The 13697-nt window shown below is 50.9% G+C and overlaps 1 protein-coding gene across 1 annotated transcript in view; it reads left to right on the top strand.

Moving 5' to 3' along the window:
• LOC119958374 (misshapen-like kinase 1) overlaps positions 1–13119 on the top strand; it is a 189500-nt gene extending 176381 nt beyond the window's left edge. The window contains exons 24-30 of the mRNA XM_038786859.1: positions 1346–1489; positions 4462–4596; positions 6695–6795; positions 8648–8797; positions 10213–10372; positions 11690–11829; positions 12821–13119. Of these exons, the coding sequence (XP_038642787.1) occupies positions 1346–1489; positions 4462–4596; positions 6695–6795; positions 8648–8797; positions 10213–10372; positions 11690–11829; positions 12821–12904 (914 nt within the window). The 3' untranslated portion in view covers positions 12905–13119. The remainder of the gene's footprint in view (positions 1–1345; positions 1490–4461; positions 4597–6694; positions 6796–8647; positions 8798–10212; positions 10373–11689; positions 11830–12820) is intronic.
• The last annotated feature ends 578 nt before the right edge of the window (positions 13120–13697 follow it).

The following is a 13697-nucleotide window of genomic DNA, read 5'->3' as shown; positions in this document are numbered from 1 at the left end:
ACAAGGCAGCAGGAATTTCTTCCTTGTGCTGCTTATGGCGGTGCTGAGGTCAAGTGCGACTGGGTTCGGTGATTTTGAGCAGTGCTGGAGTCCAGTTCCAGGAGTGATCTTTAATAGTGGCGCCCCGGCAGGGTCACAGATGATTGAATGCATGACAGTGGACGACAGGGGTAGGAGTGACGATGGTCAGTTGCTAGCTGACACTCTCAGTGGAGTGCTACGTTGTTTTTCGGGTGGATGCTGAGCTAACGCGCTATCTGCCAGTTTGGGTGGCCAGAAAGAGATCCTGGACAGAGCGTGGGGTTCTGCTAAAGCCCTGCCGAATATTCATCCCTCCATCCCGTTTAAAAACAGATTATCTGCCGGTTCATTTTGCTGTTTGTGCAACCTTGCTGTGCGGAAGTGTGTTGGGTACAGTGCAAGGTGGATTGATTGATATTTATTGTCACATGTACCGAAGTACAGTGAAAAGTTTTTTTCTGCGGGCAAGGGATGTACACAGTGCGTATACAGTAGACAAAGAATAATCGACAGATTACATTGGCAGCGGTTGATCAACAAATAGTGATTTGTTACAGTGCGGAACAAGGCCAAACAAGAGCAGCATAGGGCGTCGTGAATAGTGTTCTTACAGGGAACAGATCAGTCCGAGGGGGAGTCGTTGAGGAGTCTGGCAGCTGTGGGGAAGAAGTTGTTCTGATGTCTGGATGTGCGGGGCTTCAGATTTCTGTATCTTCTGCCTGATGGAAGGGTCTGGAAGAGGGCAAAGCCTGGGTCTGAGCGGTCTCTGACAATGCTACCTGCCTTTCTGAGTTACGTACTTTGTTAACATTCTGGGGATGTGAAATCAATATGTTTGTTTGTTCACACTGTTTCATACAGCAGCCCTCGCTTTTCACTCGCCCTCTTCATCGCCCTCTCTTCCCCCTCCCCCATGGTGGCACAGTGGTTAGCACTGCTGTCTCACACCACCAGGGACATGGGTTCAATTCCGGCTTTGGGTAACGGTCTGTGCGGAGTCTGCACTTTCTCCCCGTGTCTGCGTGGGTTTCCTCCGGGTGCTCCGGTTTCCTCCCACAGTCCAAAGATGTGCAGGTTAGGTGGATTGGCCGTGATAAATTGCCCCTTAATGTCCAACGGTTGAGGTTACAGGGATAGGGCGGGAGAGTGGGACTGGATGGAGTGCTCTTTTGGAGGGCCGGTGCAGAATCGATGGGCCGAATGGCCTCCTTGTGCATTGTAGGGAGTCTGATTCTTCTGTATCGCTCTCAAACTTGCATTGATGAATGGTCATTGTTGTATCACCAAGTTCTGTGCGTTGTTGACTGTGTTTCTGTTTGCTCAGGTGTCAATCTGCTGGTGGGGACAGAGAACGGGCTGATGCTGCTCGATCGCAGTGGGCAGGGTAAAGTGTACAGCCTCATCAGCCGCCGACGTTTCCAGCAGATGGATGTTTTGGAAGGGTTGAACCTCCTTATCACGATATCAGGTGCTCTATACCAGCCAGTGTGTGAGCTTCCTTGGGCTGTCCAGAGAGTGGTGATATCACAGAACTGGGGAATTTCAGTTCAGTTTCATTGTCACCTGGCGTGACATCCACCCGCACGCTGCACTTTCCACCAAGCCTCAACAGGCAGGAATAGGGAACGGGAATGTCCTCGGGATGGGATTTTCCCATTTCACTTCTTGACCCTGGGAGCAAATGCAGCACCACAGCCAAGGTGGAGCAGTTCAGTAAAGATCAGGAATGCGAGCCTTTCCGTTCCCATAAGACTGCACTTGGCTTGCACGTTCCACTATAGCTGGGTCAGATCTATATGGAGCGGGAAGGCACAGGGAACTGGGTCAGATCTATATGGAGCAGGAAGGCACAGGGAACTGGGTCAGATCTATATGGAGCAGGAAGGCCCAGGGAACTGGGCCACATCTATATGGAGCAGGAAGGCCCAGGGAACTGGGTCAGATCTATATGGAGCAGGAAGGCCCAGGGAACTGGGTCACATCTATATGGAGCAGGAAGGCACCGGGAACTGGGTCACATCTATATGGAGCGGTAAGGCACAGGTAGCTGGGTCAGATCTATATGGAGCGGGAAGGCCCAGGGAACTGGGCCACATCTATATGGAGCAGGAAGGCCCAGGGAACTGGGTCACATCTATATGGAGCGGGAAGGCCCAGGGAACCGGGTCACATCGAAATGGAGCAGGAAGGCCCAGGGAACTGGGTCAGATCTATATGGAGCAGGAAGGCCCAAGGAACTGGGCCACATCTATATGGAGCAGGAAGGCCCAAGGAACTGGGCCACATCTATATGGAGCGGTAAGGCACAGGGAACTGGGTCACATCTATATGGAGCGGTAAGGCACAGGGAACTGGGCCACATCTATAGGGAGCAGGAAGGCCCAGGGAACTGGGCCACATCTATATGGAGCGGGAAGGCACAGGGAAATGGGTCAGATCTATATGGAGCCGGAAGGCACAGGGAACTGGGTCAGATCTATATGGAGCAGGAAGGCACAGGGAACTCAGCCACATCTATATGGAGCAGGAAGGCCCAGGGAACTGGGTCAGATCTATATGGAGCAGGAAGGCACAGGGAACTCAGCCACATCTATATGGAGCAGGAAGGCCCAGGGAACTGGGCCACATCTATATGGAGCAGGAAGGCCCAGGGAACTGGGTCAGATCTATATGGAGCAGGAAGGCCCAGGGAACTCAGCCACATCTATATGGAGCAGGAAGGCCCAGGGAACTGGGCCCCATCTATATGGAGCAGGAAGGCCGAGGGAACTGGGTCACATCTATATGGAGCAGGAAGGCCCAGGGAACTCAGCAACATCTATATGGAGCAGGAAGGCCCAGGGAACTGGGCCCCATCTATATGGAGCAGGAAGGCCCAGGGAACTCAGCAACATCTATATGGAGCAGGAAGGCACAGGGAACTGGGTCAGATCTATATGGAGCGGGAAGGCCGAGGGAACTGGGTCACATCTATATGGAGCGGGAAGGCACAGGGAACTGGGTCAGATCTATATGGAGCAGGAAGGCCCAGGGAACTCAGGGAACTGGGTCAGATCTATATGGAGCAGGAAGGCCCAGGGAACTGGGCCACATCTATATGGAGCAGGAAGGCCCAGGGAACTGGGTCAGATCTATATGGAGCAGGAAGGCCCAGGGAACTGGGTCAGATCTATATGGAGCAGGAAGGCACCGGGAACTGGGTCACATCTATATGGAGCGGGAAGGCCCAGGGAACTGGGTCACATCGAAATGGAGCAGGAAGGCCCAGGGAACTGGGTCAGATCTATATGGAGCAGGAAGGCCCAAGGAACTGGGCCACATCTATATGGAGCAGGAAGGCCCAAGGAACTGGGCCACATCTATATGGAGCAGGAAGGCCCAGGGAACTGGGTCAGATCTATATGGAGCAGGAAGGCACAGGGACCTGGGTCACATCTATATGGAGCAGGAAGGCACCGCAGGAAGGCCCAAGGAACTGGGCCACATCTATATGGAGCAGGAAGGCCCAGGGAACTGGGTCAGATCTATATGGAGCAGGAAGGCCCAGGGAACTCATCCACATCTATATGGAGCAGGAAGGCACAGGGAACTGGGCCACATCTATAGGGAGCAGGAAGGCCCAGGTAGCTGGGTCAGATCTATATGGAGCGGGAAGGCACAGGGAACTGGGTCAGATCTATATGGAGCAGGAAGGCCCAGGGAACTCAGCCACATCTATATGGAGCAGGAAGGCACAGGGAACTGGGCCACATCTATAGGGAGCAGGAAGGCCCAGGGAACTGGGCCACATCTATATGGAGCAGGAACGCACAGGTAGCTCAGCCACATCTATATGGAGCAGGAAGGCCGAGGGAACTGGGTCACATCTATATGGAGCAGGAAGGCCCAGGGAACTCAGCAACATCTATATGGAGCGGGAAGGCCCAGGGAACTGGGTCAGATCTATATGGAGCAGGAAGGCACAGGGAACTGGGTCAGATCTATATGGAGCGGGAAGGCCGAGGGAACTGGGTCACATCTATATGGAGCGGGAAGGCACAGGGAACTGGGTCACATCTATATGGAGCAGGAAGGCACAGGGAACTGGGCCACATCTATATGGAGCAGGAAGGCACCGGGAACTGGGTCACATCTATATGGAGCAGGAAGGCCCTGGGAACTGGGTCAGATCTATATGGAGCAGGAAGGCCCAGGTAGCTCAGCCACTGAGCTGCTCTATGGAACCAGCTTAAAGAAGCCAGGACCCATTGTGTTAGCCTTGTGTACACCTCCCAGCACCACCATTACATTTGGTTCCTCTTTATCCTCCCGGTTAGAGGATCCCCACTTGGGCGTCGAGAGAGGGGAGGGAGGGATGGATCCTTTTTCCTTGCCTTTAGGAGGAATTGGCCGTGTTTGTTGAGCAAACTTGCTGAGTTTTGTTTCAATGATCATACCTAGGTAAACGGAACAAGCTGCGTGTGTATTACCTGTCCTGGCTGCGCAATAAGATTTTGCATAATGACCCGGAAGTGGAGAAGAAACAGGGTTGGACCACAGTGGGAGACATGGAGGGCTGTGTGCACTATAAAGTGGGTAAGTAACGGCTGCAGAGTAAGATATGGCCACACCAATCCCACTCGCGATGATGCTGCTGCCCGGCATTTGATTGTCGCTCACCGAACCTGGCTCTGGCAGTCAGGCGTTCCAGGTGGGAAGTACCAGCTTCAAATTTAAACGTTGCTTTTAATAAAAGCCCCAGTGTGACCTTGGTTACCTGGGCAGTCCGATTTGCAGCAGACGGTTCCCCTGCTATGTTGACAGATTTGTATTGGCGATAAGTGGTGATTAAAACTCTGAGGGGCACTGAGTCCTTGTCAAATACACTCATTATTAGTTCAAAGCTTGGACAAAACATTGAGTCACAAAGACATAGAAAAAAAATCTAATGAACGTTGTTCGATTTCTTGAATTGTTTATTCGATAAGGGCATGAAGGCAAAAGCACTGGCCCTCAAAATGTATACGGAGTCAGCGATGTAGTTGGTTCTTATGTGGACCTAACTGTGGCAGTCTTCCATCTCATGATGTTCGTGCTGTGATAAGTGTGGCCGAGTGTGGCTCAGAACTATGAACGGTACAGCACAGGAACAGGCCCTTCGGCCCTCGAAGCCTGCGCGACCATACTGCTCGTCTAAGCCACAATCTTCTACATCAGGGGTCCGTATCCCTCTATTCCCATCCTCTTCATGTATTTGTCAAGGCGCCCCTTAAACGTCACTATCGTCCCTGCTTCCACCGTCTCCACCAGCAGCGAGTTCCAGCTTCCCACTGCCCTCTGTGTAAAAAAGAAACTTCCCTCGCACATCTCTAAACCCTGCCAGCCTCCAGAGATCGCAGCAGATAGAGACTGCCTGTCAGCTGACATTGTCCGTATCCACCATCTTCATATCTCGCAAGCAGGTTTCCTCGTTACAGAGATATGTAAAGTGGCAGCTTCTACGAAGCTTGTGTCGGATTTCAATACCAAGTGACAGATTGTTGGTGGTTGTGGAGCTTAGATATGTGAAGTTGTTTGGAGCCCCCTGATGGGTGGCCTTCTTGCACGATCTGCACTTCACTCCAACGACTATTGTTCTTGTGTGTGGCTCCACTGCGAGTGTCAGTGAGATATTGGCTCAATAACATTATATTCAAGCTTGATGCCTTCATCTTACACCCACAGGCACACAGATCGAAAGTGGAACTGTGACTATTTTCCCCTTGAACCCCAGCCAGCTGTTGGATCCTTGGCTCATTTGTCCCTCGAACCTCAACCAATTAGAGTGAACTCACTGTGGCTGTGATGGGCAAATCCTGCGTCAATCAAACACGGGATCCATTTTTGCTTTTGGTCTACCCTCTTTCCCCACCCCACCTGCCCCTTTCTCCCCCCCTCCAATTCCACCACCCCCTCCAATTTCTGCTGCTTCCCCCCCCCCCCCCCTCCACTTTTCTGCCATTATGTATGTGCGATGGAAGAGCAGGGATCTTAATAGCAAGCCCCCCCCCCCCTCCACCAATCCTAACTGTTTCAGGGCTTGATAAGCTGGATAAATATATCTTTGTCTCTTCCACTCTCTTGACAAAGGCTGGCAACAGCCCCTTGTTCAATGAGCCAAACATTCTCGCTGTCTCTCTCAATCTCAATTTCTCTCTCTCTCTCTCTCCCTGTCCTTCCTGAGTGACACAAAATACCCCTGTGGCAGAGGTTCAGCGCACAGAAAGAGGCCTTTTGCCCACCTGCTCCGTCATTGCCTCCGAAATCTCGGGTATTCCAGGTAGTTTTGGGAACCGCCCTGGGCCTCACTGCTGTTGGGAGAGCAGTCATCGACGGGCGCTGTGTTGACACTTCCTCCGGACCTTTTCCCTTGTCAGAACCATGACCCGGAAAATTAAACTCTGTTTCTCTCTTCACTGTTTTGAGTGTCAGCCCATTAACCTGTTCGGCCGCATGTGGTGTAAATCATTCCTTTCCGAAATGTAAAATGTGCTCTGCTGTCCGTTAGTGAATGGTCTGGATCCATCCCGTTTCCCCCGCTATCCCAGGAAAGAGCGATAGGCTATTCCTGGCCACACGGGATCAGATTTCACCTCTGAGGAATTTGATGGAAGGCAATTGGAATAACCTTTGCATTGTGCTGTTTAATCCACAGTCAAATACGAAAGGATCAAATTCCTGGTTATTGCTCTGAAGAACTCGGTTGAGGTCTATGCCTGGGCCCCGAAGCCTTACCACAAGTTTATGGCATTTAAGGTAAAGTTTGTGTTGACGATGACCCCATAACGACCTTCCCTAGGATGTTAGATGGGCCGATTTCAAATAACATGGCAGAACTTACAAAAAATGCCAATCACAAGGGATAGACTGTTCGAAAAACTTGAGGGGCTAAAGGCGGGCAAGTCACCAGGACCCGATGAAGTGCGTGCTCGGGTTTTAGTGGAAGTGGCTGCACAGATAGTGCCCCGTTGGCTGAAATATTTTGTAACTGGCTAAATTCCAGGATGTGACCGGAAGATTGGAAAACAGCCAATGTGACTCCCTTGTTCAAAAAGGGGGAAAGGCCGATATGGGGGGGGTGAGGCGGTGGAAGTATTTGAAAAGGAGTACCAGAACTTTAATGTGCAGGCATTGTTTAATGGGGAGCCAGAGTAGCTCGGCGAGATAGCAGTGGTGATGTGTGAAAGACACTTTGTCTCAGTTAGGAAATGGGCAGTGTGGGTCCCTGGCCGTTATGAATTGAGGATGAGAGTGGAAACGCCAGGACGTTATGCTAAATGTTCAGGAAACTGTTTTCATTAGAACGACGGAGGTTGAGGGGCGGCCCGATAGAGGTCGACAAGATTATGAGAGGCATGGATAGAGTGGATGGGCAGGCACTCTTTCCTAGGGTGGAAGTGTCAGCCACCAGGGTCCTTGGGCAAAGTTAGAGCATGTGTTCGAGGCGGGTTTTTTACGCAGAGGGTGGTGAGTGCCTGGAACGCGTTGCCAGGGGAGGCTGTGGAGGCAGATACATTAACAGGGTTCAAAAGGCATCTAGACAAACACATGGATAGGATGGGTATAGAGGGATACGGCACAAGGAAGGGCTGAGGGTTTTATCCAAGGGTGGATTCATGACCTGTACAGGCTTGGAGGGCCGAAGGGCCTTTTCCTGTGTTGTATTGTTCTTTGAAACGTAGTTTGGCCCCACCTGGAATATCGTGTCCAGTGGACACCAGACTTCAGGAAGGACGTGAAGACTTTGAACAGGAAACAAGAGATTCACTAGTATGGTTCCTGGGGTGAGGGATTGCACTTGCGTGCTTAGATCAGAGAGGCTGTTATTCTCTAGAGGGGAGGCAATTTGAAGGCCGTGTTTATAATCGTGACTGTTTTACATGGATAAAAACAGATCTCAGGTGGTTGGCCAAAGAATCAGAGCTGACATGGGGAATAGTGTCAGATTATTTGGAGATTAACAGCCTGATAAGGTGGTGGGCAAAAAGTTCAATAGTAATTTCCAAGGGGAATTGGATCAATCCTGGGAGGAGAAAGACAGTCGCAGGGCTGCGAGTGACTAACTGGGTCAGTCCTCAGAAGAGGCAGTGCTGACTCGATGGGCCGAATGGCAGCCACCTGTTCTAGAATTCCATTAATCCAATCGGGTGATGGTGACCCGATTCGGGACCTGAGGAAGCGTCAATCATGTGACTCCAAGACCAGTTTACTTGGCGAGTGGGATGAGTGGAGAGTGAGGAAAGAAGGGAAGGTTTCATTCATCGAGCACGTTCCCAATGTTTTACAGCTAAGAAAGACTTGCAGAGTCTCATCACTCTTGTTGTGTCGGAAAGGTGATGAGCAAGTGCAACGTCCTTAAACAACAAAATGACCGGTGGATCTGTTTGTGGTGTCAAATGTTTATCATGAAGAATTCTGAAATAGTGCTGTGGGATCATTTAGACTCCTCGTTCTGCCCCCCACCCACCTTTCGAATGGTAACATCCTCATTAAAGAAATGCCCTTGACTAAATCAAAACACGTTTGGTTAGCAGCCCCCGACAGCATTAATTTGTTGTTGAAAGGAATGCGGGAGAGAGAATTTCAATTGTTTCCATTCTTTTCACAGTCGTTTTCAGACCTGCCTCACAGACCGACACTGGTCGACTTGACTGTTGAAGAAGGTCAGAGGTTAAAGGTTATATATGGATCTAATACTGGCTTTCATGCAGTCGACGTGGATTCTGGAAACACCTATGATATCTATATCCCAGTGCACGTGAGTTATTGAGGAGCTTGTATTTAATTCTCCATTTCCAAACTGCTGCCCAGAACAGGGGCTTGCTAAAAGTGGCAGTGATCCTTTTTCAGGACCGATCTCGCGGAATCCACCGCTGTTGGTTGGCAGCAGTTTGGAACATGCACTTGGCCATCTTCCCTGTCTGCGGCTCTCCTGTCGTGGGCGCAGTGCCGTCTCTCACGGTGCCCGTCATCTTTGCGGTGATGTGCCCAGGTCGGAGCAGGCAAAGTCGGTGCTCGCGTTTGCGTTATGCGAGTCGTTGAAAAATGAAATGAAATGAAAATGGCTTATTGTCACGAGTAGGCTTCAAATGAAGTTACTGTGAAAAGCCCCCAGTCGCCACATTCCGGCGTCTGTTCGGGGAGGCTGGTACGGGAATTGAACCGGTTTCCTCCCACAGTCCAAAGATGTGTGGGTTAGGTGGATTGGCCATGCTAAATTGCCCGTAGTGTCCTAAAACAAAAGTAAGGTTAAAGGGGGGGGGTTGTTGGGTTACGGGTATAGGGTGGATACGTGGGTTTGAGTAGGGTGATCATTGCTCGGCACAACATCGAGGGCCGAAGGGCCTGTTCTGTGCTGTACTGTTCTATGTTCTATGTTCCTCCTCTGACTGAAGCCCACATCTAACCTCCACAGCGGGTGCTGATCCTTCCCCTCCCCCAGCTCCAGGTCCACCGAATGCGGAGCGTGGTCAGATATGGCTATCGCCGAGTACTCCGCCCCCACCACTCTCGGGGTTAGCGCCCTGCTGAGAACAAAAAAGTCAATTCGGGAATAAGCCTTGTGGACATGGGAGAAAAAGGAGAACTCCCTCCCTCCCGGCCTCATAAACCTCTAAGGGTCTACCCCTCCCATCTGATCCATGAACCCCCTCAGCACTGAGGCTGCCGCCGGCCTCTTGCCCATCCTAGACTTCGAACGATCCAGAGCTGGATCCAACACAGTATTAAAGTCCCCTCCCAAGATCAAACCCCCCCGTCTCCAGGTCCGGGATTCGGCTCAACATTCGCCGCATGAAGCCCGCATCGTCCCAGTTGGGGGCGTACACATTAACCAGAACCACCCGCTCCCCCTGAAGCCTACCACTCACCATTACGTATCTACCTGCACTGTCCGCCACCACACTCGATGCAACAAACGACAAGCTCTTGCCAACTAAAATCGCCACCCCTCGATTCTTCGCATCTAGCCCCGAGTGAAAGGCTGGGCAACTGCTGGAGTTTTCCAAACTGGGATGAATAGATTTTTATTGGGAATGTGCTTTGAGAGATATGGATCCAAGCTGGGCAAAACGGAGCTGAGGTAGAAATCAGTTGTTGTCAAGTGGAAGGGGCTTGAAGCCTCTTCCTGTTCCCATGTGCTCTACCTCTGACACTTGTGCTTCTTCTATCTAGATTCAGACCCATGTAGTGCCTCATGCCATTGTAATTTTACCCAACACTGCCGGAATGGAAATGCTTCTGTGCTACGAAGATGAGGGAGTTTATGTGAACACCTACGGTCGGATCACCAAGGATGTGGTGTTGCAATGGGGTGAGATGCCCACCTCTGTTGGTAAGTTGCTCACGGTATGATCTTGTGTTTTCCCTGCGCACTGCCCTTTGAGCCTCTCGCAGAGGCAGGGACGGTAGCTGATGAGAAGGGTCATTGAGTGAGACTTGGTGAGTGTCGAGCAATTCCCCCACATGCCCATCATGGCCAGTCTCAGGCCTATCCTCACTGAACACTCGGGTTCAAACTCCTCAAGAAGAAGCTGCTGGATCATAGGAATGTTTGATAATCTCTCACCACCACCCGCAGCCCCATTTTGGCTCTCGAATTGCGAGCAATTAGATGATTTTTGCAGTGCCTCTTAGTGATGATGGCATCTTCAGAGCAGTTTCCTCCTCAACCCTTCCACTTCAATCTATGTAGGTATTAAACTTTATAAATGGCTACATAACTTATGCCATTTTAAAGATTAATCGTTTTCTTTCAATGGTTAGCACTGCTGCCTCACAGTGCCAAGGACCCGGGTTCTATTTCAGCCTTGGGTGACCACATCCTCCCCGTGTGTGCGTGGATTTCCTCCGGGTGCTCCAGTTTCTCCCCTCAGTCCAAAGATGTGCAGGTTAGGTGGATTGGCCGTGATAAATAGTCCTTCCGTGTCCAAAGATGTGCAGTTTAGTAGGGTTCCGGGGATAGGGTGAGGGGGTGGGCCTGGGTCGATGCAGAGTCGATGGGCTGAGCGGCCGTCTCCTGCATTGTAAGGATTCTATGGACCCTAGACTAGTTATAACACATGCATTGGATTCAGAAATGTCAATGCTCTGGCCAAGGTGCCTTTATTATCGGCAGCTAAGGGTTCAGCGAAGTGAGTGTTCCCACTGCACACTATACCGATGTCTGGTCAGGACGGGATTGGCAGCCTTTTGTGCTCCTCCGATTTTAATGGCCCCACCATTGTTGACCACTTCGCTGTGGGTCTGGAGTCACATGTAGGCCAGACCAAGGGTAAGGACGGCAGATTTCCTTCCCTAAAGGGGACATTGGTGAAACCAGATGGATTTTTACAACACCAATAATGATTATTGACTGTCTGTGCGGAGTCTGCACGTTCTCCCCGTGTGTGCGTGGCAATACCACTGCACCACCATCTCCCCGAAAACACTCCTCAAAGCTGATCTCTTTGATCATTTGTCCTAATATCTCACTGTATGGTTTGCTGTCAGATTTAAGACCTTGTAATCTAAATTGTTGTGGTTGTTGAACACTGACTGACCGACACGGGGAAGGTGCCCGAGATCCTGGGAATAATCATTTTCAAGTCCAGTATTCCTTGTTGGAGCTGACCGCCACCTGTCAGTAACTGGCCATTGTGTCTTTATACAGCATACATCTGCTCCAACCAGATCATGGGCTGGGGTGAGAAGGCTATCGAAATCCGCTCTGTCGAAACGGGTCACCTTGATGGAGTTTTCATGCACAAAAGAGCACAGCGGCTAAAGTTCCTGTGTGAGCGGAACGATAAGGTAATGTGTGACCGTGGAAATGTCACAGGCTTTATGTCGCACCCAATGGCCCTGTTGGTGAAGGAGGCGCGTTTAAATAGGTCTTTACAAACTCGCAAACATCTCTGCTTCAATCTGGTCAAACTGCCGATGTACGCACCAACCTCTTCACCCGGTGTGGGGGGGTATATCTCTTACCTGGACTGGACTAAAATACATGTTGGCCCACCAATGATTTGACGTCCCTCTCTTTTATCGAGCCCCTTTGGCCCTGTCCACGGAGCTTGAGGAGCCAGGGCTGGTCCAGCTCAACAGTGCGACCAACGTTGGCTCCTGGGTTGACTTCACGAACGGTCTGAGACTCCAAACTCCTTTTCCCAGTGAAAAAGGATTGCGTCGCTCCTTTGCTGCGTTTTCAGCTTTCACACAAACTGCTTTGCTTCATCCTTTTCTGCTTTTCCTCCCCACCCACCCAAAGCAGTATGAGTATTCGTGGAGACCGGGAATATTGTGTCCACCCCATCAGACACTGGGGAAGGTGCGAGGGAGGTTTGTCGGGTATGTTAACCTGTTCTGGTACCTGTGCCGTCAGCCAAGGCTGAGCAGCCGGGATCCGATCCCAAAGTGACCACTGCTGCCTCTTTGTGGGGAGCACAGCGGTTAGCACTGTGGCTTCATGGTGCCAGGGTCCCAGGTTCGGTTCCTGGCTTGGGTCACAGTCTGTGAGGAGTCTGAACATTCTCCCCGTCTCCGCGTGGGTTTTCTCCGGATGCTCCGGTTTCCTCCCACAAGCCCCGAAAGACGTGCTTGTTGGGTAATTTGCACATTCTGAATTCTCCCTCCGTGTACCCGAGCAGGCGCCAGAATGTGAGGACGCGGGGCTTTTCACAGTCATTGCAGTGTTGATGGAAGCCTACTTGTGACAATAAAGATTATTATTATTATTATTGTTTGTCAGACCTGTTTTGTAACCCCAACCCCCATCTCACTGCCTCCCTTTGATTTCCTGCAGGTGTTTTTTGCCTCGGTCCGTTCAGGCGGAAGTAGTCAAGTTTACTTCATGACGTTAAATAGGAACACAATCATGAACTGGTAAAGGGAGAACGTCTTGGACAAGAGTTGGATAACTGTAAATAAGTAGGACGGTGCGTTTTGTAGATCAGAGCTTTAAAGACGAGACTTAAACGGCCTGGGAAAGGTTTGTGTGGAACTCACAGTGGATCTCGTGCCTCAAAAGACATTGTGGATGAAGCTGTTTCTTTTCCATTTTTCAATGGTACCTCTCCCCCCACCCCCTCCCCTCCTGGAGAAGGAATTTGACAGCTTGGCTGCAGTCCGGTGTCCTGGCAGCATGCTTTCCCCTCGGGCAGCCCAGGCTGCTCGCTATTGGGGGACCATCACATGGACCGAGTGTGCACTGGTTAAGGTTGTGTGCGCGGGTTGGGGTGAAGGGTAACGGGGGTCAAGGTAATTCTAAATGAGCCAATGTTCTAGTTGTGTTGTGGGGTTGGGGGGGGGTAGGGAGGGGTGTGTCGGGAGCACCAATCTCTCATGCGACCCAATCGGTGCCACTTCAGACCAGTCTCCAAGAATGGGTCGTTGGGAAAATCCTGGTTTGAACCCAGATTGGCAGTTCGCCTGTTTTGGGTTGTTTTTTTTTGTTGTCGATGTTGTTGCTTATTTTAGACTAGAACTAATGGTGAAAGAAATAGTTTTGCAAATTCTTTTCATAAAACCCAAACCGGTGACCGATTGTGCAGGAAACGACCCATTGTTGTTGAGTCACACATTATTGAGACACTGGAAGGTGTGTGGATCCCTCCCATTGTTGAATTGAGGGATCATTCAACTCGATTTGAGGATCATGTTAGCCTCAGGTAGGTGGTTTT

This window comes from Scyliorhinus canicula, chromosome 29, assembly GCF_902713615.1.
Source record: "Scyliorhinus canicula chromosome 29, sScyCan1.1, whole genome shotgun sequence".
Taxonomy (NCBI): Eukaryota; Metazoa; Chordata; class Chondrichthyes; order Carcharhiniformes; family Scyliorhinidae; genus Scyliorhinus; species Scyliorhinus canicula.
Note: the sequence above shows the minus strand (reverse complement) of the source record. Positions and strands in the feature narration are given on the sequence as shown.